At 29.7% G+C, this 26,337-nt stretch overlaps 1 protein-coding gene across 1 annotated transcript in view; it reads right to left on the reverse strand.

Moving 5' to 3' along the window:
• The window catches only part of LOC107436158 (SAM and SH3 domain-containing protein 1), a 103,727-nt gene that overhangs the window by 9,946 nt on the left and 67,444 nt on the right, over positions 1-26,337 (reverse strand). Inside the window, exons 5-12 of the mRNA XM_016047750.3 lie at positions 18,900-19,003; positions 17,008-17,095; positions 14,793-15,163; positions 12,732-12,803; positions 12,172-12,309; positions 7,508-7,583; positions 5,269-5,420; positions 2,874-3,083 (exon numbers count right to left, since the gene is read on the reverse strand). Coding sequence (XP_015903236.2) covers positions 2,874-3,083; positions 5,269-5,420; positions 7,508-7,583; positions 12,172-12,309; positions 12,732-12,803; positions 14,793-15,163; positions 17,008-17,095; positions 18,900-19,003 — 1,211 coding nt within the window. The remainder of the gene's footprint in view (positions 1-2,873; positions 3,084-5,268; positions 5,421-7,507; positions 7,584-12,171; positions 12,310-12,731; positions 12,804-14,792; positions 15,164-17,007; positions 17,096-18,899; positions 19,004-26,337) is intronic.

The following is a 26,337-nucleotide window of genomic DNA, read 5'->3' on the forward strand; positions in this document are numbered from 1 at the left end:
ATTTTCTTAAGATTCTGAATCTAGAGAAATTGCTTGTTAGATTTTTTGAGTATTATTTAATCCGTTTACAGCAATTATTTCAGGAATATTAGCCTAAGCGTAATCGATCCGTAACACAAACTTAAGCTTTAGATTGAAATGAGTCATTACGAAGTATAATTTTTCCTATTCTTTCTGTTATTTTCCAATTTTCCTTTGTTCAGAATATAGATATATTGTGTTTTTGATATTTTTAATTATTTCAAAATGTGTCTTGCGTTATTTTTTCATGGATAACGTAAAACAAATAGTAACACGGACTTGAACTAAAGATCAAATTGAGTCATTATGAAGTAAAATTTTTCGTATACAGTAAAACTTGTGTAAGTTGACCACTTGTGGTGTATTGTTTTAGTGGTCAACTTAGACAAGTGTTCAACTTATAGAGGGGTTGTGTCATTGTTTATTTTTTCGCCTCCTATATCATGTTGCTATATATTTAAAAACTTTTTTTCACTTGACTTAAAAATTTTATTTAGAAAGTAGCCAAGTGAATATCTTAAGAAATGTGTTTAAACCTGAATGAACTTCAATTTGTTACATATAATTCTAATATTTTACTAACTTTCTTAAAAAAATTATTTCGTTATTATTCGTTAGTTATGCATGTGAAGTGCTTAATAAAAATAATCTCTTAAAATATCAGAACACGAAAACATGTAATTTGAAAACTTTAACAGAACAAAATCATTTGAAATTTATTCTGTTATTACTACACTTACAAACCTATTTGTTATAAAAATATTCCCTCATTGTTGTTTGGCGCTGTTGTTTAGACTTTACATCAGCCCAATGTTTTGAATGAAAGAAATGGTCAAAACCTGACCCCCTACAGTTTCCCCAGATTTTTATGCGAAGTCAACTCACAAAAGGGTTTAGATTAGCTTTTTACGCTATTTCACCAAACAAGTGAAATTTTAACATACATTGCAAAATGACAGAAAATTTTCAGAATTTTTTTTCCTGGCCAACTTATGAGGGTTTTAGAATAGAATTTCATAATACTCCTAGACAAAATTGACTTATTTCAGTGGTCAACATACAAGATAGACAGGTGGTCAATTTACAAAGGTTTTGCTTCTTTATATTATATAGGAAAAATTACGTTCTTGATAATTGAGGTCAACTTATGCAGGTGTCCAACTTACAAGGGTGGTCAACTTGGCAGGTTTCACTGTACTTCATTTCCCGATTTTCCACTGTTCTGAATTTAGATCAGTAGTAACCGACTGGGAGCCCGCGAGTCACATCCGGCCAGCGAAGCCGTTTTTTGTGGCCCGCGAGCTAAAATATATTAGTTGTCATTTTATTGTGAACAATTTTCGTAAAAAATCTATATTGGTTTAAAATACTTTTCTTTCGTTGAAAAAAAACCTAATTTCTTTCGTTTCTGTGAAATTTAACATCCCAACGGTGCAAAAAAATGTATTTCTCAGGTAAAAATCGACTTATTTTAACTTGTAATTCAACACTTTTGTTTTGTACAACTTGATAAAAATCTGAGAGTAATATTTAATGTTCCTACAAACAAAAAAATGTCCTATTTAAAATTTTGATAAAGTTGGGGTCCGCCATTTGACTGGTGTTTTAAATTGTGGTCCCGGCCTCATGTAAGTTGGAATACCCTGATCTAGATCTATTGTGTTTTTGACATTTTTAAGCATTTCTAAATGTGTCTAGCGTAATCTTTTCATGGTGAACGTAAAACACTCCTAACACGCACTTAAGCTTTTGATGAAAGTGACTCATTAGGAAGAAAAAATTTCGTATTCTTTCTTGAAGATATAAAAATCTATTCCATAATTTTTTAATTTTTTTTATTGTGAATAGATCAAAATCATGTTTTTGATATTTCTGAGCATTTCTTAACGTGTTTCTCGCAATTTTTACATGGATATTATTCAAACGCAAGGCATCAGTAACACAGACTTAAATGTTAGACCACAGAGAAGCATTATTTTTTAAGTCTAAATTTACATTGTTCTGAATCTAGAAAAAGCAAAGTTTCCGAAACACGTTCTGAATGTAAATGTTTATTACGATAAGCACAGTGTAAAAAACTCTTAATCAAATTTCGAAATAAAGTACTGTCCTTTTTGGTGCACGATCCATCAAATCCATTTTACCGTAAAATGCATCAATTTCATTCGGATTTATTTTCAGAGTAGTTATTTTTTAGCTTGCTATAAATTTCCTTTCTAAATTTGCACCTAGGACAAAACTTTATTCTGTTTAGCTAACAGTTGCCTTCCCCATTATCAGTTACTTATTAAATTTGTAGTTTAATTAGTAATAAAACTTTATTACTAGACTAGTTAAATTTTAATATTTAGTCCCATTACAAATTACCCCTTCTTAATCTGATAAGCATTTAATCTATTTAATATTAAATATACTAAGTCTCCTTTTAATTACTTTTTGAAAACTCAGATATTGGAGAAAATAGGTTACTTAAAAATTGCGTAAATTTAAAATAAATTTGGCCAAAGATAATAAATGTATTGAAGAAAGCATAACTAAATTTCAATTAAAGAATTTCCAAACATCGTGCAACTTTAGACTTTTGCTAAGTAAAAAGAATTCTATGACTTTTCTTATATTATAAATCAAAAATCAGTTTTATTTGAGAAATGATTAAGATAAAAAGTACGGTCAACCAGAGTGCCGGTGCTTTTTACCGTAACTTGATTCCTAATTTCTTAAAGTGCAGTTAATATAGTTTTAGTAGTCACTTTGTTTAAAAGTTATCATTTTGTTTCTTTATTATTATTGACAACAAACAAATTTAATTTCATTTTGCAAATTTTAATTTTTTATCATTTAGTAAACATTACCTGTAAATCCAACTGCTCCAACAGTTCTTCTAATGTTTTTGGTTGTTCGACTGTTTGCTGAAAATATGAAATACGCCTCTGTGAACAACGCCTTTCATCGTTTATTATTTCTTCCACATTAATGAATTTAAAACTTCCAATATGGTTATTTAATCGTCCAACCCAGTAACCGGAACTTGATTTTGCCAAGATTTCAATTATATCACCTTTCTATAAAAATACAAAAAATCTAGATGAAAATACATAGTTGATTATATTACATAAGGCATTTTATCATGTATTAAACGTTTAAAAATGTTAATAAATGAAATTTATTTGTTTAGATATAAGATTTTCCAGAATAAAATTCATCACAAAGTTTAACTTTGATTTTTGTATTTATTTTCAATGTTTTATCGTAATAATTACAATTTAAGAATCACGCTATACGTATTTTAGAAATAATAATAAAAGCATTAATTTTCATAAACTGATTAATATATTGGACTTCAAGTGAAAGGAAATGGCTATGTTGATTTTTCTAGGCAAAAACTGTTTTACAATAAATATTTTTTTTTGTACAATTCAAACATCGTGAAAAAGAAGCATTATCATGAAATACATTTTCATGAATGTAGAATGATATACTTTCAATTACTTTGAAATTGAGTTATTTTAGATCACGTTACAAAATTGACGTGCTTCGCTATATAGTGCCAGTGGAACGCCCTCTGAATTCTATTGCTATTCCATAATCCGTTTGCTCGTAATGCCGTAATCTATTGGAGAGATATAATTATATTATAAACTAACTATATATTATAAACTGATTTGATGAAAAAGTTGAAAGTTTATGTAAAAGTAATGACAGTTTTTAAAGTTTAAACTTTCTGAACATGCTCCTCTCGATATGTGGCACGGAAACCAATCAATTATTAATCGGTTTTAACTTACTGAAGAAATCAATTCTTATTAAAATATGAATCCCTGTAAAACACATAAGTATACATGATATTCTTGCAAACTATTTAATAAAAATTGCCAACTGAACTTGAAAATAAATTTTTATGCATTTTTAAATTCGTTTGCTTAATATTTTAAATATTAATTGGCACGTTTTGAGTAGCAGAAAACAACTATTCGTGTCAGGACAAAATCACGTCAACGGCAAGAAAGCAGAATAGTATAAAGACAAGAAAAAGAAGCAGTGACCAAACGAAAATATGAAAGGGATAATATAAAAGTTATGAAGTTATGAATCTAAGGCATCGTTTTTCAAAGGAGATAAATTGGAATAGAAAGCACATCCATGGGCTATAGAGTCGGATCAGTATTGAATTCACTTACTAATCAATCGGTATTCATATAAAAATTATGAAAAAATTCAAATACAGGGTTATTCATAATTCCCTCCTCCTGTAAACGCCAGTTTTCTTTACTACAACTGGCTTCAGTGGTACACGCTACTGCCATCTACCGGCAACTGCTTAAATTAAAACCTGAATACTATTGGAATAATTTCATACTTTCTTTTTTGCCATATTTGTCTTCGTTTTTTTACTATAACGCTTCGAAACCCCGGAGGGAATTATGAATAGCCCTGTATGTTCCACGGAACTAATGGACAGCTAAATGTGCTTAATTTACACCATTACAATTTCTGGTTACAGTTGGAAAGTTTTTTCAAGAATTCATAACATTGATATCCGTTAGTTGAGTTATTTATCTATGAAGATGCAATCTAAACTCTTGTATTTAAAGTATATACCATAAATCAATGTTTTTCCATACACAAACGTTGATGTAAGGAATTTGTAACTTCATCAAACGTTCTTACAATGAATGAAACAAGATTCAAAGGAGAATTCATAGGAGTAAAAATAAGATTTTGGCTTTGCAATGGGCCTCTTCTTGATTTTAAAATATGTGTTTACAAGAATGAAATACATTTTAGTGTGGAATTTTTAACTTAATTAACTCTATTGGAGGCACTGTGACTGGATTGTAGCACTTAGCTCTGCCATGCCACAGGCCTGGGGTCCTATTCTCCGATCCGACAGGATTTATTCATCATTTCAATGGTACGATAAAATAGGTATCAAACATACTTGGAGACTAAACACTGGAGAATCTGCTTTGGACTGACCACCCAACCGAAAAATCTGCTCCGGCACCCCAGAGCCAAAAGTCAAGAAAACTGTGATGGTTACAGTAGATCTTGACCCTTCAAGGACTGCCATACCACTTAGTATAATTTAGTTTGTTCTAGAGAATGAGAACATCACAAATATGCTTCATAAGTGAAAAAGTCAATTGTGCCTTGTGCGTCATGTGTTTAACTAAAATTGCCATTTTAGAAAGAAGAGTTATCCTGGATTTAACTTTTAATTCTAAGATGCTGCAGTTTATACTGTACCTTAAATGCGAGACCGTCTTTATCGTATGGACTGGGAGTATAATCAACTAGAGCCCTTGCTTTCCCCAATACCCTGTTGCATTCCATTGAAGTTTCTTCATCTCCTGAGCAGCTAAATCCATGATTACTGTTTGATAATGGGCTTGGATGATCTGAAATACATAAATAGTAGCTATGATATTAAATTATAACTTGAAATTAATTGATTATCTTCACTTGTTGAATAAAATTTTAGTTAATTCAAGAAATTCAGTTTTAGGTCTTACGCTGTTGTGGTTGAAAAACATCCTTTTGAATTATCTGAAGATTTAGCTAAAGTAACAATTTATACATTAAATGAGTTGGTTAATTATTAGTTGGCGCTAGTTACTTTTGTTCATATATATATATATATATATATACTACGCTCTTGAGTACGTTNTATATATATATATATATATATATATATATATATATATTCAAAAACCTTCAATCTTCGTGATATTGTGATATTTCGTGGTTTGAAAATATTTTAATATTCAAGAGGGCTATTACTTCAGCTTTTTTTACATGGTGAAAGATCGCCTTTTTTACCTCTGATGAAAATTTTCTAAGTCATTATTTATACACACAAAATATTTATTTTTACACACTGCACACAAAACAAAAAATAAACAAATAACTGCAATTAAGTATAAAACTGCGAAACATATAAACACCGGACATAAAAGTCACAGAAACACGTCCTCAACTGACGAACCGCGAGACCGCGTCTGAAACCGGTTTGCACTTGCTTACGTTCATGTGTCAATTGGTTAATCTCCCTAATAAAAACTCATTATATGCATGTCCAAACATAAGTATTGCACATAATCTCGTATAAAACATGTAATTAAAAGACGTTTCAAATGAATAAAATGTAGAAAACGTTACATTTATACAGGAAATTAATAATATAGCATCATATTAAATTGATATGTGTATTAAAGATAATAAAAAACAAGATATTTTAATGGTTGTGTGATGAAGTTAGAACAAAAGAGGTATGTAAATTATTTTTGACAGATTCGTTATAAAGCAAAAAATAGGAAAATAAAACTTGCATTTTTCTAAAAGCAACAAGGACCAATAAAAGAAAGACAAAAATCAATTTAACAATTGAGTTAAATGACCGAAGAAATGGTTGAAGTGTAAATAACAAAATACTCAAGTGAATAAATGAATTAATTAGAATTAAATAAGGAAAAAATTAAGAAATAAATAAGTTCCTCTGAAATTAATTCCTCTGGGGAAAAAATTTATTATACATTTTAGTGAAAATATCAGGAATAAACGGGATTTTGTTTACAAAATGTGTGATATAAAAGGAAAAAAAATCTAGTAGAGATTAAAAAAAAATGAATCAATTAATGATAGAAACAAAAATTACTAAATGAAGAACGAGGAATTAAAGAAGAAATAGATGAAGAAATACGAAATAAATCTAATGCACGTGTGAACAAATGAATATATAAGCGGATAAATGAATAAGGGAGTAAATTATGGGGGAAAAGGATTGAAAGTAAGAATTTATATACGAATAAGTGATACATACCACAGTGAATGCTCAAATAAATGAATTTGTAATTGACTTAATAAATGAACGCTTATTGACTGAAGCTTTGAATATTCTTCTTACCTGCATCAAAACGAGAGGAACTCATTCAAAAATGACCCTTTCTCGTCTTAACACGAAAAAAAAGATGCTACCTTTTGTAATTAAAAATTGCACCTTAAGCTCAATCTGTTTGATCTGCACATGTTTGGCGTACCAGGTATTTTATATAACCACTTTTAGACGAAACCATACTCACTTATTTGCTTGCAGCTAAGAAGAGACTAATATTTAATCGGCGTAAGTCAATATTTTTTTAAAGTCAATTAATTATCTATGTCACTTACTTACTTCGTATGCCCTTAAATAGGGCAGGTCGAGTTATGAATAAACATGTCACTTACTTACTGGATGTACTAACACAATCTTGAACTACGTCACTTACTGGATGTACTATCACAATCTAGAACTATGTCACTAACTAGATGTACCTGTTTGGTATGCCAGATATCTTATTTATCCACTTTTCTACAAACCCACATTCACTTATATGCATATTGATAAGAGAAGAGTTTAATTTTCAATTATCTATTTTGTTTCCTATTTTATATCCTATATTATCTCCTATTTTGTTTTCAAATTAAATTAATTATATGTGTCACTTACTGGATGTATTATCACAATCTTTTGCGAGGTTTTCGGTTGAATGTGGCTCTTTTTCCACAACAGTATTTTCATTAACCTAAAAAAAGTAAAAAGTTATTGTGAACAATTGTATATCTTTTACACTTAAGTTGAGATAGGGTTAAACGATTGCTGACATATATAATCATTTGAAATGGAATCTACTAACGTAAATAAGTTAAAATAATAATAATTTGTGTTTCATTCTGATTGTTATTGTTGTCGTTGGCAATTAAAGCAAGGGTTGAGATTGTTCTTGCTGTTTAGGGAGGCCATCTAGGGTCAATGATTTGACTTTTTTGCCACACACACTCGTTTATAGGGCGGACCCATTCATATATCCATTCATTCATCCACAGATCGTAATTTTGACCTGAACCAGAGAACGATCCAATTCAGTACCCTCAAAGGTATAATTGTTATGGGGACGTAGAGGACTTTATGACCCTACAGATTTAACGTGCACCAGTCACCATTTTCTACACTGGGAGTCTCCTGCCGGCTGAATTCGAACTCTGGTTCTTACGAACGTGAGTCCAGCACCCTGCCAATCAGGTTGTCCCACCCCCCTTTATTCTAGTTGGTAGTGCAATATATTAAAATTTGTTCTTAAATATAAGTGAAAGCTTTTTCTTACCTAATGAATACTTTGGAACACATTTTATGAAAAAAAAGTTCAGTATAGGAAATAATTAGATTTTATGAGCAAAAATGCATAGTTCTAATTTCATACCCTATTATTACATATATTATAATTATGCGTTATGATATTATAATATTATGTATAATATCATATTCTAATATCAAATACATTTAGGTATGTTATTCTAATATTCTTAAAATAAAGTCTTAGCATTCTTAATTAGCATTTGAGTTGAAAATAACATATTGGATACGCTATCTTTTTAATCATAATATATTGTTTTAATCTTCTTAACTCTTTGACGCAGATGGAATACCGGTGTCCCTTTTATACATTTTCATCTAATGCCGTAATTGCAAGCAACAATATATTTTGATATTTTTTATTTATAAAAAAGCAGTCTCATAGTGGCTAAAAAAATCTGTTAGGCTATCGGAATTATATTTGTACTAAAATATAAAATCTGAAAAAAAATTAGCTTTTTTATCATTCATATTTCAAACTATTATTAATAATTGATTTTGTAAGTTAAAGAATTTTCACTGATGAATAACTGTTTTTTTCTTGATCTAAATTAATAAGTGCAGATTTAAAAAATTATTGGAAGTGATAATTACGGTTTGGAAGGGAGCCGTGTGTGTAGGATTTTACCTTTAACGTGGAAAAAGATACCAGTGTTTCATGCATTGTTTCGTAACTATAAATTATTAAAGTGCTAAATATAAAAATTTTCACTCATTTTGTCCTGAATTATTACAAAATAATTAAAAAAGTATAAAAAATATGTTGAATACAAATTATGCGTCAAAGTGTTAAAAAGATTCATACTTTTTATATCTTGCCTTATATCATGTTACAATTATATATTAGGATAATATACTACGTTCATCACATTCCAATATCAAATATATTCATATCATGCTAATATTCTTGAAATAAGTCTTATTTTCTTAAATATCACTTAAAATTTTGCATTAGAGTAGAAAATAAAATATTGGAGGTACTATTGTTTTCAATAATTGTACATAGTCTTCTGAACTAGTTCCCTCATCTGTTATCTAAATCAACATTTTAAATAATTTTAACGGAAATTAAATCTTGAAATCCACCATCATACACTGCAACCAATAAAAGAAGATTAAATATTATGTATCTCACCATAGTTTATATTTATCTGTCAAAATTTTAATCCTTAAATTAATATCCACGACCAATCAATTAAGATAAACTGCTTCGATATCAACATTACATTTTAATGGCGCAGAAGAGAAAGTATTAATTTATCAGTCAATCTTCGTAAAATGTTGAAACGGTTAACGAAGGCATGTTATGTTTTCTCTCCCTATCTCTTGTCATTTTATATTGATTCCAGTTGCAAAATCGAAGACATGCCACCCCCAGCTGCTGTTAAAGGATTGATCAAGACAGTTTTGAAACTCGAGGGTATTTCACACGACGATCCAGTTGGATGCTCGTCGTTACTAGCTCAACTCACAAGCTGTTTAGATCTTAAAATATGAGGGATATGATATTATTAATTTGTTGTCAGTTTATGAAATAAAACTTCCAGACAGGAATGGGTTTAAAAAATGAAAGTATCATCTCATTTAAACCGTGTCTTAAATGCGAATCTTCGCAGTGAAGTTTAATCTTAGTAAACCAGCATGGTTTGCCGGTACTTTTGACTGCAATCAGAAAAATATGTTTTCACAGTTATTTAATTTTCTTAGGTTTAGGGTTGACGTAATTTTTAAACAAAATAAAAAATTTGTTTTTATATGAGTGTTTAAGTTCAGTCAGATAACGACTACGATTAGAAACTCGAATTCCATTATTCTTAACAAGCATTTGAAATATCTAAGATAGAAGATTATTTTTTTTAATTTCCAATGAGCTGCACAAGTACGCACTCATGAGCAGACCTAGTGCGTTCTCCAGAAGTGGTATCCACTCTTTGAGGACCACCACAGTGGGTGAGATACCGTTGGCCATGTTAATTTGGACGTCCAGTTTCTGCCACACTGGATGGCAGCACTGAGACTAGAAGATTGACGGACATTTTTTCCGCAATAAAAAATTTATGCAATGTATTTAATTATTCGTAGTAGCAATTGAGAAAACTATAACAAGTTTCCTTAAACATTTGAAATGTTTTTTCTGTGTTTAGCATTTAAAGCCTTATATTAGACTAAATTTTTAATATTGTGAGTCGTTTCGATAATTTTGGAGCACAAATAAATACAATTATGATTCATTTTTTATAGAAATAAGTGTATAGTGTTATAATCAAACAATCAATAAATTCAAATTTCGGATTGAAATTATTGACACTAAGCTTATTATAGTCATGAGGTGATGTTCATTTTGAAATAGAGTGCATCCAATATACGTGTTTTCATATGTCTGCGAGAAAAATGTCTCTGAAGAGCAAAATATTTCAGAAAAGAAACACTGATTACTCAATTTAGCCCTTGCTTTCAATGTATGCTGAATTAGTTTACGGTATTCAAAACTGATATTTGTGTCCGGATATATATTCGTTATGAATTTTAATAATGACGATTCTATTTCCTTAATTGGTTGCTTTTATTGCATTCTCCTTTTTTCCGGGCATTCACTTGCAGTTTTTCATACACTTTTCTGTCTTACATTATAAGTTAAGCGTTGGTTCTTTTGGCAATTTTTTACAAGCCCTTAGAATTGTGGCTATCGAGTTATGGTGGCTCAGGAGATAGAACGCTTGTCTCTCAAAGAAGAAACGCGGGATTGAATCCCAGCGATGAATGATCGACATTGAATTCTGCACTCGGCTTGCACCGACCAGAGTGCTTACGTAAAATATCCACAGTAGTAGAAGGATCATTGGTTAGATGCTCTTTACCGGCGATTTTACCGTATGAGGTTTTGTGATTTTCCTCTCCATGTAACTCAAATGCTGATTAGTTTTACCAAAAAGTGCTCCAGGAAGATTAGTTCCAATGCTTGATTAAGGAGTTCCTTGTCTTTTGTGATGGGTTCAAATTTTGAAGGATACGGAGTTTAACACTGCGAGTCATGTCGTTAATTCAGAATTGGATCGGCTGTTTTAAAATAATATACGTCGGTTATGAAGTAATATAAAGCCGGTTATATCATTTTATAACTGGTTACAAAATATACAACGTTTTTATATTATAACAATTTTATATAATAATATAAAATTAAATAAAATTGTGACTGTTAGTTTTGTTGCGCATTTTATAGTTATGGTGTGTCAACAGTGAGGTAAAGTGGTTGTGCGAAACAATATCTAGTTAGAAAAACAGAGTACCGAATGAATAAAGCAATTTTTTTTTTGTCGTATGCCTGTTTAGGCAGTGGGGGTGCGATTGTTCCTATTTTTCAGTGGCTCCATCTATAGCCAGGAATTCGACTTCTACCGCGCCATTCACACGGTTCCCAGCAGATCACCGAAGTCAAGCATCACTGGCTGCGGTCAGTGTGCGGGTGGGTGACCACTTGGATCAGTCTGCGTAGGGACCGAGGGTGTGCGGTATTGGTCCTCGTTAAACTGTGCTACCGTAAAGTGCTCGACTTCACGCGCAGGTCGTCGGGCTACCAAAGCGGGGTTGTCATCCCCTCAGCAGAGGATCAAAATTGTGATGGCATGTCTTCGGATCATTCTTCGGATTGTTTCTCAGACCATCGCCAATAGCCCATTGTGCAGCTCTAGAGCGATGTAAAATTAACAACACACAACCACAACCCGTTTATAGGGCGGGTCACATTCACACACAGAGGAGAGACAAAAAAAAAAGAAACATCCAAGCCTTGCCCGTGATTCGAACCCAGGACCTTTCTGATGCAAGGACAGTTCCCTGCCCCCTACACAGGCCGGCCGGCGAATAAAGTATTAAGAGATAGAAATTAATTTAGGATATGTTATCAAGACTATTTTTTTTATCTTTTTTCTTTTTTTTTATAAAAAAATAAGGAAAATTGTTAGAAATCAAACTATGCTTACTAATGATGCATTAGAATATTTAGAAGATCTTAGGCGACATATTCGGTGTTTCACTTCTCGCTTAAGATCCCTAACTCGACCACTCCACGTGGACGTGGAAGAAGAACTGTGAGGTATACACGTAGATTCTACCTGTTCCTAGAAATAAATTAGATAAAATATGTAATTAGAGAAAAAAAAACCAAATTTCCTTATTTAACTATTTGCTTTTAAAATATGTAAAAAAAAGTTTCAACCTTGACATTCTATTGTTTCTTCTTGAGCATTTTTTTACTCTAAAATGCATTTTAATCCCCTTTATGAGGTCTTTTCGGAAGTCGAATTCCGTTTGTTTTTACTTAATTACTAGTGCATTATTATGAAAGTTTGAGTAAGAAGTTTAGAATTGAATATAGAAAGTTGGCGCTTTATTTTTTGTTCTTTGTTAGTGTCCTATTTCTTTTGTTCTCTTTTAGTTTCTTATTTATTTTCTCTATTTTCTTGTTTTTTTTATAGGAAATGAGGGTAATAAAAAAATACTTTTCCATGGTTTGTTTTAAAAATTTTGACACCAGTCTTACCTGTTCTACTTCATCTGAATCTTCTGGAGCTGGTGGAGATAATAATTCTCTTGACGAATCTAAACTGGGGCTCTGTAAATAAATAAATCTTTAGTTTGTAGTGAAAAAGCACATAATTAGTTATTTATAATTAGGATTTACTAAATAATATATTTTCAAAAATTGAGGGTTCAGCATTTATGTTTATGTATTTAGAAACTGAAGTCTTCGTTTACTGAAAAATGTATTAAAAATACAGTTTCAGACGCAAGTCAAGATACTTTTTCTATTCACAAGACTAAGATCAGTGTTTTAAAATGTTTCTTTGTCATATTATCGCTTTAAAGTTCTTAATAAACCTAAATAAAATATGCATAAATTTTAAATTATTACATTGTTACCTATTGAATGAAACCTAAAGAAAAACTTAACATGTTCAGGACACAATTAAATAAAAAAAAACTAACTATAAGAAATACCGATTTGGGGTTTAAATTAATATGTTTTTTTGGAATCTGTGTAGGAAAGAAGAAATAAATTTAAAACTAATAGTTTATATTTCTTATGGAAATTCAAATTTATGAATTTTTAAAGTTGAATCAAAAGTAATTTTTAAAAAAAACTCTACTTTAAATTTACTTGCTATTTGCAAAACAGAGATTAAAAAAATGAACTTACTGCTATATGTATATTTAAATATACACTTTCCTATGTAACGAATGTTTTTTTCTCTCACTTTTTACTACTTTAATGTGTCAACTTTATCACTACATTATAAAACATTCAGTATGAAATACAATCTAAACGTTATAGAATGATATACCTACTAGCAGTATTGAGTGTAACTATTGTTTCAATATTTTGATATTTATTTATGAATCTAACTGTCGAAACAAAAATAAATTTTGAAAATACAATTAAATGATTTTATAAAATAGTAATTTTAAAAATATTAATGCTTTGTGTAATTATAATCTATTTATTAACAATAACTTTTAAAAGTATGTAAGATCATTGCAAGATTTCTTTAGTCAACAACGTTGTTAGGGCTTGTCTTATTCAGACTACCATACACAAGAAATAAAATTCCTAATATATATGAATAAGACTTAATCGTATGCACAAACCTTTCAAGTAGTCAAATTGAAATGGCCACTACGTGCATAATTCGCATATAGATAACTTGTAATGCTTCTGTTTACTGCAGAAAGTCTTTGGTCAGATAACATATAGTGCAGCTACCTTTTTTGTGGGTCCCGCAGTGGACTGATCGTTAAGACACGGTTCCCAGCAGATCACCGAAGTCAAGCATTACTGGCTGCGGTCAGTGTGCGGGTGGGTGACCACTTGGATCAGTAAGCATAGGACCGAGGGTGTGCGGTATTGATCCTCGTTAAACTGTTCTACCGTAAAGTGCTCGACTTCGCGTGCTGGTAGTCGGGTTACTGAAGTGGGGGTGCCATCCCCTCTGCAGAAGATCAAAATTGTGATGGCATGTCTTCGGTTTATCCTCAGGGATGTTTCCCAGACGGTCGCCAATAGCCCATTGTGCAGCTCTAGTGCGACGTAAATGAACAACTTTTTTGTGGATAAACCATAATACATCTATTGTTTGATAAAGATAAACAAAATATTATTTGAAAAAGATAAAAAGAAAACGATATTGAAAAGAAGAAGAAAAATTAGTCGACCGAACTGCGTCGTTGTCAGGGAACTGGCTTTGTATCGGAAAGGTTCTAGGTTTGAATCCCGGGCAAGGCATAGATGTTCTTTCATTCTATGTCATATGTGTCTGTATACTGTGGGAGTGACGCTGGCCCACCTAATATGATAATACTGAAAGAGTGGCTAGCAAACCTGCCCTGTAAATGCCTGAATTGACGAAATGTTAACACAGGTGGGCGTTGGAAATAAACAAAAAAAAGTATTGCAGACAACATCTTATATATTTAGTGGTCTAATTCTGTATCACATTTTCATACTACTCTAGCTTAATATCCCTAGCGGAAGGATTTGAAAAATATCGGAAAAGAAGAGACTTGGTACCGCATATGATTAAAAATAAGTCAAATCTATACTTACGTTTTTACTGCTACCTTTGCACTTATATGTCGAGTAGCACCCATCAGATTTAGATCTCCGTCGTAAGCTCTTGTCGTCAGCTGAAGCATCTTCAGTAGTTGGTGATATGGGCTTCGTCTTCATTTCCTCAAAGCTATCATCGATACAGGCAGGACTAAGACTACACATTATGTTGCCACAATCACCGCCACATGCAGTAGGCACGGTGCTGTCGTGGGGGTCGATTGTGGATGCGCTTGAACAATTTGCTGAGTGATTGGCACGTTCTGTGTTGGTTGATAATGGACTTGGTTCAATGGCATTGGGTAATTCGTTTTGGAGCTCCTTAACTGGATCGGATGAAAAAGATTTGGAATTGTTGGAAGATGTTTCTACGAGAAGATAAATTATTGTTAACTCTTTCGTAATCTTTATTTCATTCTATATTATTCAAACTTATATTTTTCATATACCGATTTCTAATAAAGCATTTGAGTCAAAAAGCTTTTCTTTTTTTTTAAATTTCCAATGAGCTGCACAATCAGTCTTGCCGATAAGCAGACCTAGTGCGTTCTCCAGAGGTGGTATCCACTCTTTCAGGACCACCACAATGGGTGAGATACCGTTGGTCATGTTAATTTGGACGTCTAGTTTCTGCCACACTAGATGGCAGCACCGAGACTCTATTTGGATGCTAAAGTGCACTAGGAATTTAATTTTACCGGAAATGCCAAGAACTAATAAGGCACTCCAGGGATCTTTTACATGCCGCATAATCATACGACATGACCGCTGAGGATTTTCTGTTGAATTAAAAAAGTACAAAGTCAAAAATGGAGTTTTTATATACAACTAAATAAACATTAGTTTGCAAACATTATGCACATATTTTAGTATTTTATTAACAAGAAATAGTACACAATAACTATATAATTCTTTTTTTTTTGCTTATATAAAAACGAAAGTAACATTATCAGAACCAATAAAGTAAAAAACTAAGTATGAAGCAGCTATTTTAAATTTCTTACATACCACCAGATAACTGTATAATTCGCATGCCTTTTAAGTGGAAAATAATCATCAACGAGGGTTTACGCTCTCTTGGTTAATTATTCTCCTTGTGGGTCCCAAAAGGACCAAAGGCCACAAAAAGAGAGAGTAAATTTTTTAACCAAGAAAAGTTAAATTGAAAGATTTATTGTATCATTCGATAAGAAATCCACAAAGATTGTAAATGCATCGTTTTACTATTATGAATGAATCTAAGATTTCATGCTTATTTCCGCCTGACTGTCCAATATTTAGTTTTAGTTTTTAATGAGAAGTAATTCCTATTTCATGAACTTTTTGATTATAGATCACGACCACTTAGAAATTGAATCCCTGGAGTCTTATCACTACCCCTTTATCCATATGGAATTTAGGATGGTTCAGCTTTAATATGCTGTAACATCAAAGGAATTAATACTTTAAATACTTTCATTGAAGCTTTTATCAAATGTCAATGGAAACAATTCACTGTAAATAAACTCTGCATCAAGGCAGTGAAGCATCCTCAGCGCAGCATCCATAAAGTCCATTTTACCATTAATTCAATTTTTACATCAAAAATTTATACCGTAATTATTACAGTAATATTTATATATATTTCATTACAGTTAAATGGTTTTAGAGTAAAAATTACGAGATTTTTTGTTCAGCAACATTTTACAGTAAATATGGATAATACGGTAAAAAAAAATTTTTCTCCCTCAGTGCCGGTACTTTTTACCTTACTTTGATGAGGGCTATTTTACAGTATTGCTTTGAAAGTGTTCAACTGTTTTACTCTTATTTTCAAAATGGATCTTTCAAGTATAGTAAGTGCAGCTATATTTCGCAAAGAATAATCATGTGCGGATGTTCTAATGGATGTTAAAATAACATCGCTTCGATAGAATATAAAACAGAATTTTTTGTTGGAGATATCACTGAAATGCGAGGGGGTTGCATAATATAGAGAAAATGTAGTTATATCAAATGCATGCCACCCTGAAACTGTTATAAGTTGTCATATATATTTTTTTGTTATCAATTTAGCAATACTATGTTTGGAATAAAGGAACATTTTATAAGAATATATATTTTTTTGCGTAGCATTTTAATATATTAAACTTATAGTATCAAGCATAAATAGAGCAAATTTAAAGTTTTCTTACAGAATAATTGAAATGATATATTCAAATGTAAAGTTTACCATTGATAAATAAAGATACGTAGTTTTTGTCCTTCTTCTTTGAGCCTTGTGAAGACCATGACATGGTTCTTCCCAATTCAGAAACAAGCTGATAAAAGATAAAATAGATTTTTTTTATTTAATAAATTTCATTTATAATTTTAATTTTTATCGAAATGTTTAAAATCATTCTAACAATTATTTAACTATAAGACATTAAGAAGGTAAATAAGGAAAAGGATGAATCTTATCCCATAAAAACAGCTACACTTCAAAAGAAGAAAAAAACCTTTTTGGAACGTTATTTTTCTAAATTCTAACAACAGAATAAGGTGCTCCAACACCTTCAACAACATTAAAAAATAGTAATTTGACAAGTTAAATTTTGTTTTGATATGTAAAAGATTCTGAAAAAGATTTTCTGAAAGTGCATTTTTACCAGCAATTTAAATAAATGACATTCCTTTTACAAAATTTTTTGGGAAAAAGCGTAAGAATAACCGCTTTTATAAAAGTTAGACTAAGAAGAAAATAACCAAAACTACCAGAAAATGGTAAGATTCTGGTCTATGGGAACTACAATAATCTCAGTAAGGTTTTTACTAAGCGCTTCTTCAATGATTTTAGTAAAATTGATAGTCTAATATGGTTTTATAACCTGTGATAAAATTTAGTAAATGGGTAAAAATTTAGAAATTTTATTTTGATATTTTGGAGCTAAATTAATAATTTAAATTTACTTTTAAGTTTTTTATTTTTTACTAAGTGTATAATAATAAGAACTATGATTATGAAAAATGAGAATTTCCGGTAAACCGTTACCATCTAAACGGAAAAATTACCAAATGAATGATTCAAATACCAGTTTTATTAAACAGAATTATGATTTTTTGACGAGATATGTCATTTCCTTACGTGTAATTTCACTTGAATGTTTTTCTACATAGAGTAATATCACATATCTGTAAATGAGCATTTATTACGATCTTCAGCACTGTATATTAAACTGCCTTGGTGATTTCAGCCTTATGAAAATTATTTTAATTTTATTTTGCTTACGATAATTTCTTGGAGGTGTTTCTTTAATAATTCGGTACGTTAGGATTTATGCATAAGGCTGAAATCACCAAGTTGCAAAAAATAATTTTTTTCTTAATAAGAAACACTCACTAAAAATGACTAAGTTCAGCTCACTTCAGTTAGTTAAGAAAGAAGGTAAAAAAATCAAGTATCAGTTTTTTAAAAAAAGTGTTTACACCTATCTTTGCGAAATGAATGCGTTTAGCTCTGTAATTAAACTAACTCAAAGGCAGCAAAAAATGTAAAATAAAAGAAAAAATGCTTTAAAATATTAAAGATTTAAAGAATAAATCTATAATTCATCATTTATGCTGTAGTTTTTTTTTAAGTAATTGATAAGTTTTTAGCAATACCATTCTTGTAATTACCATGTCTTCAAAATTGGCTCGAATGAAAGTCGAGTTTCAAAATTAATTAAAAATACAATAAGCCATGAACTTTAATTTTATTAATGTTTTGAAAAAATTGCAAAAAAATTCGAAATAAAACATTTTAAAACAAAAGTTTCTTTTTGAAATAAGAGTTTGTTTAAGGTTGTGAAAAAAAAAACTTTATTATTTCGAAAAAAAAATTAGAATTTTGACTTCTTTCTTTTTTTTATAGTAAGAAATTCCCAAGTATGGTTATTTTTTTCCACCACACAGTCCCTTAACTTATCTCTTATGTTTCAAAATTTTTAGAAATCACTTTTCATCAGATAAACTTATTTCAATTGGTGTACAATATTTTAAAATCATAATAACTGTTTTAATATTATATCAGCTGATAAATTGACCTTATTAATAACATTAAAAATATATCATAAATCGAAATACTGAGCATCGCATACTTACCGATTGCGGAGGTTTGGAAGGTGTTGATATGTGACTGTCTTGCACCATTTTGATAATTTTCATTTGCCCCTCTTCATTCGCATCATTATTGCCTGTTGATACATCTGAAAAGAGAAAATCAAATATTCTTCAGTATATTCCTTTAAAATCGGGCAAAGTAATCAAACATTTCCGTTTAATTTCATTTTTGGGCCGTTGTTTAACGACCGTCGTTTCCAGATGTTTGTGTAATCAAAAATGCATTTCAACTCTAGAAGTATGAATAATGACTAAGGTGAATACGGTTGCAGTGAAAAGCTATGTTAATAGAGTGAGTAATTTCCTGGAAGTAAGCGTTCATTATCAGATACTTCTATTGACAGAATAACCATAAACAGTGAAAATTGCATATGCAAATAGAAATGGAAATCGCGTCTCAGATACGAGAAAAGGTATTCGGGAGAAGTGAGTGTTTGTGTTAAGAAAATCGAATTGGTTCTGTGAGAGTGGGTTGAAGTTTACATTTTAAATTATAATAAAATGAATGTTTACTTATGTGGGGATGGTGATTCGATTGATGTTTTATCATTACATAAGCATTTACGTGGTAAAAAATGTATTACATCTCTATGGAGCTTTAACAAATTGGAAACATCACAACACAGTGCCATTGTAATTGTATCTGTTTACTAGGAAAAAGCAATTTCGATAATATTCAAATATGCATGCTGTTTTCTTAATGCTGTTAACTTTGAGAATGAAGAATACTGTTACACTGTCTCTAAAACTGTAATAATTTAACTGTAATTTAAACTTAAAACTATAACTCAACTGAAGTTTTGCTTAAATTAAACTAAATTTAACTTAGTATTTTAAACTTTGTTTCTTATTTAAAACATTCTTCGAAAGGGAAAAGTGGACCTCTAAAATCTTAAATACGTGCTTTCTTATTTATAAACTGCAAGAATTCCTTTTACAAAACGTGATATGCTTGACATTAAAAACATTATAGAGAACTTAAATTATGTTTCAGATCTAAGCAAGATACCTTACACTAAGAAACAATGTATTGTCAAAACTAACTGAATAAGGTAATATTAACCGTATTTTTAAAACTGTGGGAACACCAAAACAATCGGTAAATTTTACCGAAAGGTTTTGATATGTATTTTGATAAACGATGATGAAATTTATGTAATAATATGTGATGAAATTTCGTAATTTTATAAAGTAACACGAGTGCATTGCATTAAGGCCATTTACTCTGCTAAATTTAATTTTCAATGTTGAATTTTTTACTAAATATGGCGTTAAAAAATTGTGACTTACACCCTTGTGCAAATTTAATTGAAACAAACTTTTTTTTCGTGTTTTTTAAAGAAGATGTTTTGGGGTTGTTTCGGTTACAATGGGGTTGGACCTTTGCAGCCTATTGACGGTATGATGCGTTCTGAGCAGTACATTACTATTCTGGGTAAAAAAGTTGTTCCAGAGTTGAAGAAACGATACCCTGATGGAACAGGGATTTTTCAACAGGATTTAGCTCCTTGCCATACGTCCAAAATTGTCAAGAAATTCATGTCTGAGAATCAAATTGAGACATTGGAATGGCCAGGGAACTCTCCGGATATCAACCCAATTGAGAATCTCTGGGACATATGCTAGAATCGCCTATTAAATATGGACTGTACAACTATGGAGAAGCTAATCACGGCGTTAATTCATAAGTGGTACAAGGACACAAATATTATAAATGACTGTAAAAAATTAGTGGAATCCATGACGAATCATGTCCAAATGTTAATAAAGTGTCGTGGAGATCATATTATGCACTAAAAATGTTTGAGTTTGTGTAAATTTAAATAAAATATCATTTTCTCTTAGTTTTCTGAATTTATTGAGTTTGTTTCAATTAATTTGCACAAGAGCGTAAAAACCAATATTTTCCGGTAAACTATTTAAACGGAAAAATTACAAAACCGGTGGTTTAAATATCGTCTAACTTGGTTTTAATATCAAGAATTAATTCTTTTAAATCAGAAATATCACAGTGCGGTAATTTAAAAAAATAAATTTACGCATACATGACGATTTTCACATAATTTTTTTTTTTTAATTTGATTTTTATTTCCTTAAAAACAATTAATAAGAAATAAAATGTAATTTGCACAAAAATTATTATTTAGCCTCTATTAAATTATCGTGAACGTCCCCACTGCTGCTTTGAGTGTTCAATTTAATACCATGTTTTACTTTTTCTCACAGAAACCAAATCATTTAGAAATGCTAAACTACGAAAAAAAAATCTGCAATAAGTAATATTTTATTAATACTAATACTGATAGTACAACGGAGGGTATATAAATTAATCTAAGTGACATTTTCAATGGAAAAAAAACACAATGAAAAAAAAAAAACAGAGCAAATTATACGTATACAGGATGGCGTGTTAATGCACTTCCTTGTCCCCCTCCGAACTATAAAAGTCTTTTCTGTTCGAGGACTGTACTTCCCCTTCTTCGTGGAATTATCTCAGATCAAGAGGAGAGATATCCTGGACATCTTTTGTACGTCAGTGGTCAAGATTTATCGAAAACACATCAAGAAATAATGGAGAAGAAAGAAAAAAAAATACAAAGGAAATACAAACCCCCTGCCTCCAATTCAGAAAATGAAATAAAGGAGAAATGTAATAAATTATCTTCTCCACCAGACAAACTGAAAAAATGAACTGTTTTGTGGATCTATTTGAAAATCTCCAATTTGTATTTGCTTGCGCGTAAAACTGATAGAGCTCAGATTAGAAACATTTTTTTCCATAAACATTTGTATGAATTATCAATCATTTCTTTACTTATACAATCAAAAACGAGAATTGAGTAAAACGGAAAAAAATATTAATTTACTATTATTTTAAATTTATTTGATAATATTATTAAGCAAAAATCAATATAACATATATTTGATTACATTACACGGAAAAATTGCGGTAAAATGACAGCAGTCTACGATAATGTTACTTCGGATAAACATATCATTATTCTGGTGAATAAAACCAAAAAATCAAGGTATTTAAACCATTCATTTGTTAATTTCCTTTTCCATACGGTAACGGTTTACTGGAAATTCTGGTTTTTAAAAGTTATAGTTCTTATTAAAACTGACTCAATTTAGTAATATTTATCGTGTATAATTTTGCCTCCATAGGAACACCCAAAAGTTTGGTAATTTTCACCAAAGCGCTTCAGTGATGATTTTGGTGAAATTAACAATAATACACGATACAATTTGATAAATGTGGTTATATTTGCTCCTTTTGTCATGATACTTAAAAGATTGACCCAGAAATCATTACTCAATTAAATTTACTTTTAAAATTTGAGTGCTTTTAAAATTAAAATTGCGTACTAAATTACTTTTAAAATTGAAAAATAATGAGAACTAGAATTTTGAAAACTAGAGTTTCCCAGTTAATGGTTACTATGAATGGAAGAATTACCATATGATTACTATATAGTACTTTTGTAGAGTGAAGTACATTGAAGTACCGAGTGCAGTAGATTATAACATGTGTCTAACTAGAGAATGTCGAGAGATTTGAAAAAAAAAACTATTTAATTTTCAGACATATCAGTAACGCAGATTTTGATTAAAATTAAATAATTGAATTCACAATAAAAATCATTTGTGCGTATATTTTGCATTTTGTATGTTCTAAAAAAATTACATATTTTTCCTACTGCTTCAGCTTTTTAAGCCATTTCTTGTACTTTTGGTTCTTTTCTTTTTTCCTTTCTTTTTAAGTGCTTTGTAATTTAAGTCCGTAACATTAATAAATATACTTTTTCTAATTACATATTTTTATTTTTTAAAATATTTTTTTTCGCGAAATTAAAGTCTTGAATAAGTGAGTTTTAAATTAAATATATTCGGCAGACATATTTCTTGTTAGAAGATTTTTAATTATATTATAAATAACTATTAGAGCAGTTTTTTCTAATTAAAAACTACAAAAATTAAATATTAGTTAAAACTTATCATATTTTTTGAAGTAATAAACATAAATTCCTTAAATATAAGTTTGAGAAATATATTTTCAACAAAATATTTAGGCTATATAAAAAATAACCATATTTTCTAAAATTGACTTTAATATATAAATGAGCAACATTAATATTTTCAATATTAAGCAAAAGCAGTTTCTAAATCAGCAAAACAAATTTTCATAAACTATGAAGAAAATAACATGATTGCTTATAACTCATACTAGCACAAAAACTTTATAATTTTTAATTTTTCTCTTATTTACTAATTATAATTGTCATTTCTTCTAAATAAATTTAAAGTAAGATATTGTACTAAGCAATTATTGAAAAGCTCCAGTTACACTTGAAAATAGATAGACGATAAAATTCCTCAATTAAAGAAAAATTGCGCTTGCATACATTGCGTTATTTTTAGCTTTATTTTTAACTACTCATTTTCAGTATATTTATAATTTTCACTTTGCATTAAAAGAGTTTTAATTAAAAACTTTATGAAAGATGGAATGGTTTTCCATTATTTTTTTTTCTCTTAAAGTAGTAAATTAAGTAAAGTGGAAAAGAAAAGATAGGAAAGGAAAAAAATTAATTGGAAATACTTAGGAATGGAAAAGAAAATAATAAAAAAGACATATTTCTATGTTCTTCATAGCATTAATAACGTATCTTTCAAATTATGATTTTTTGCAAAGTATTTTTGCGTCAAAATAAGAAATGAGATTTAAGATATTCCAAAAAATTTCTTTATATAATTAGATTTGTTGAAATTTCTTTTATTTAAAATTTACATTTAAATACTTTATTTTTCAGCCACCGATACTAGTGAAATGTATTGCTATGTAATTAATTGCATTTGTTGCTAATGATTTGTTATAAAAATTAAAATGTAGACTTTTATTTTGATTTTAGGTTATATTTAAAAAAAATATGCAAATGTTTAAATGTGTAGATGTTTTTTTCATAATGCTCAAATAAATTCATACAATGATTACATTAATAAAAGCAGGAACTAAAAGAGTTCTTCGATTTAAAGAAAATTAAAAACAAACAAATTCTAGTAAAATTTTACTGTCACAACTAATACTTACATGAAGCATAGGCCCTCTTAGTACTGATGATATCCATTTTTCTATTTTTTGTCGAAAAAGTATTGCATTAAGGCTCGAAAATTAATATTTAAATAAATAAGTAGTAGGATAGTTTGATTAACTAGTTCCCGTGTGAGCAATTAATGTGAATGTCAAGTCAAGATAAGAACATTATGCTAAAAACCGAAAAACGTTGAAAAGTAAATACATTTATAAATAGGTTATAACGGAATGTACAGTGCACAAAAAAATAGGACCATCCAGATTAACTTTTGATCTAATGATCAGATCTTCACGTTCTAGGACTTTATGTTCTAGGAATATTGAAGGTTCATGGGGATAACCTCAAATATTCTATTTAGTTCAGGCGATATTTGAAGTTACAAATCCAAACACAAAAAACGAACTTTCTCTCAATAAGCATTTTTTTTTTCTTGACGAATTTGGATTATGACCCCCAAATTATATGGGGTAGCCGAAATCTGAGAAATATGGTCTCCATAGTTTGTGATACAAAATTTGGACCCCTTAATGTAAATTTCACTTTTTGCGTATTTCCCCATATCTCGAGAACTTTTAAGTGAATTCAAAAAAATTTACACACAAATATATAAGTCGTCACTCCAAGGAGAATTCCATGCAAAATATAACTATTAGTAAATATTTATTACCTTTTATTATTTCATTTAAAAGGTATCGAAATTTTTCTTTATTGTAAGGTATAAAGTTTTTTAAATCATTTTAAAGAATGTAATTTTACAAGGCAAAATGAAAAAATTTCAGCAAAATTGGTCAAATAGTTCCTGAGAAATCTTATTAGCTCAAACTTTGCATTTTGCCATGTAAAATTACATTATTTAAAATGATGTAAAAAAATTTTTATACCTTTTAATTCAAAATTTGTTCGACTATTATTAAATAAAATATTAAATATTTATTTAAAGCTATTTTTTTCATGGAACTAAATTTGGATAAAGGAATTTTATAATTGTGTGCAGAAAGATTTCAGTGCGGTTAAAAAGCTCCCTCAAAATACAGCGAAATACGCAAAAATAAAATTAACATTAAGGTATTCAAACTTTGAAACTGAATAAAAATGGAATATTTTACTGTAAAAATGTATTTTATAGCATAATGCACTCAAAACCCCTGTATTTCATGCAGTAATTTGCTTAGGATTTTTTTGCAATATACCAATTCGGCATGATCAATTTATCCAGCATACATTTTCCTACTTTTAACACAGAATTAAATAAAACACAATTATTGTAATTGCTAATTCATGTTCTCTTGTTAAGAGAATGCACATTAAATAAAAAGAAATGCTTTATGACAATGTACGTCATTAACTGTAATGCAAGTTCCAGAAGTACCGATAATATTTATTAGGTACATAAAAAATATTACAAAAAACATCCATAAATTTATTACCTGTATTACGAGCTAACGCCGAAGAAAATGAGCTTGGTTATTTAGAGTCTCTGCTCCTTGGACATTTTTTTTGCACTACTTGAATGAAAATTGAACCTCGAGCTTTGGAAAACGAATACTAATGTCGATTCTTACGGAAATCTTAACTCAGTTATTCCATGTGTTAGCTCGATTAGTTTCATTTCAGGGAAATAACTAGAACGTGCTACGATTACCAGACTGTCGCCGGTGAAAGAAAAAGGAAATGAGGAAAAAAAAAAGAAAATATGAGATAGAAATAAAGAAAATGGAGTTATTTTCCGAGAAATAAATTAGGGATATTTTGAGGCGTATAGCGAATATTGGAGTGCGTTTTCTAAATTTAGATGAAGTGGGAAATGAGTTTTTTTGGGTAATCCAATTCGAAAAATAAATAAAATTGGAGGTATAAGGAATGTAACCCAACAATCCAACATTTTATTTGTTTTGAAATGAAAAACAAGGATAAAATTCTTTCATTCAAAATATAATGCTCAAATAAAATAATTAGTTTGCCACATTTATATGAAAGAGTAATTTTAATAAAAAAAAAAACATTTTAAATAGCAATTTTGTAAGAGATGCATTTGAGGCTTTTCTTCGTATAATGAGATTGTTTTGGCTTTATGTGTGTATGGAATATTTTAATTTATTGATTCTAAGTATAATTCTCTCGATACACAGTAAAAAGTTTCGGATCAAATTACGGTTAAAAGTAGAAGTAGAAATTTTTTATCGTAAAATTTATTTTTACCGAAACATGTTACGGAGCTAAGAAATCTGATATGTGACAATTTTTACAGTAATAATTACCGTGAAAGCATTAAATGAATCTAATTTAATAAATATGATTGTAAAAATTACGTAATGATATTTTAC

This window comes from Parasteatoda tepidariorum, chromosome 5 (genome assembly GCF_043381705.1).
Source record: "Parasteatoda tepidariorum isolate YZ-2023 chromosome 5, CAS_Ptep_4.0, whole genome shotgun sequence".
NCBI classification, from domain to species: Eukaryota; Metazoa; Arthropoda; class Arachnida; order Araneae; family Theridiidae; genus Parasteatoda; species Parasteatoda tepidariorum.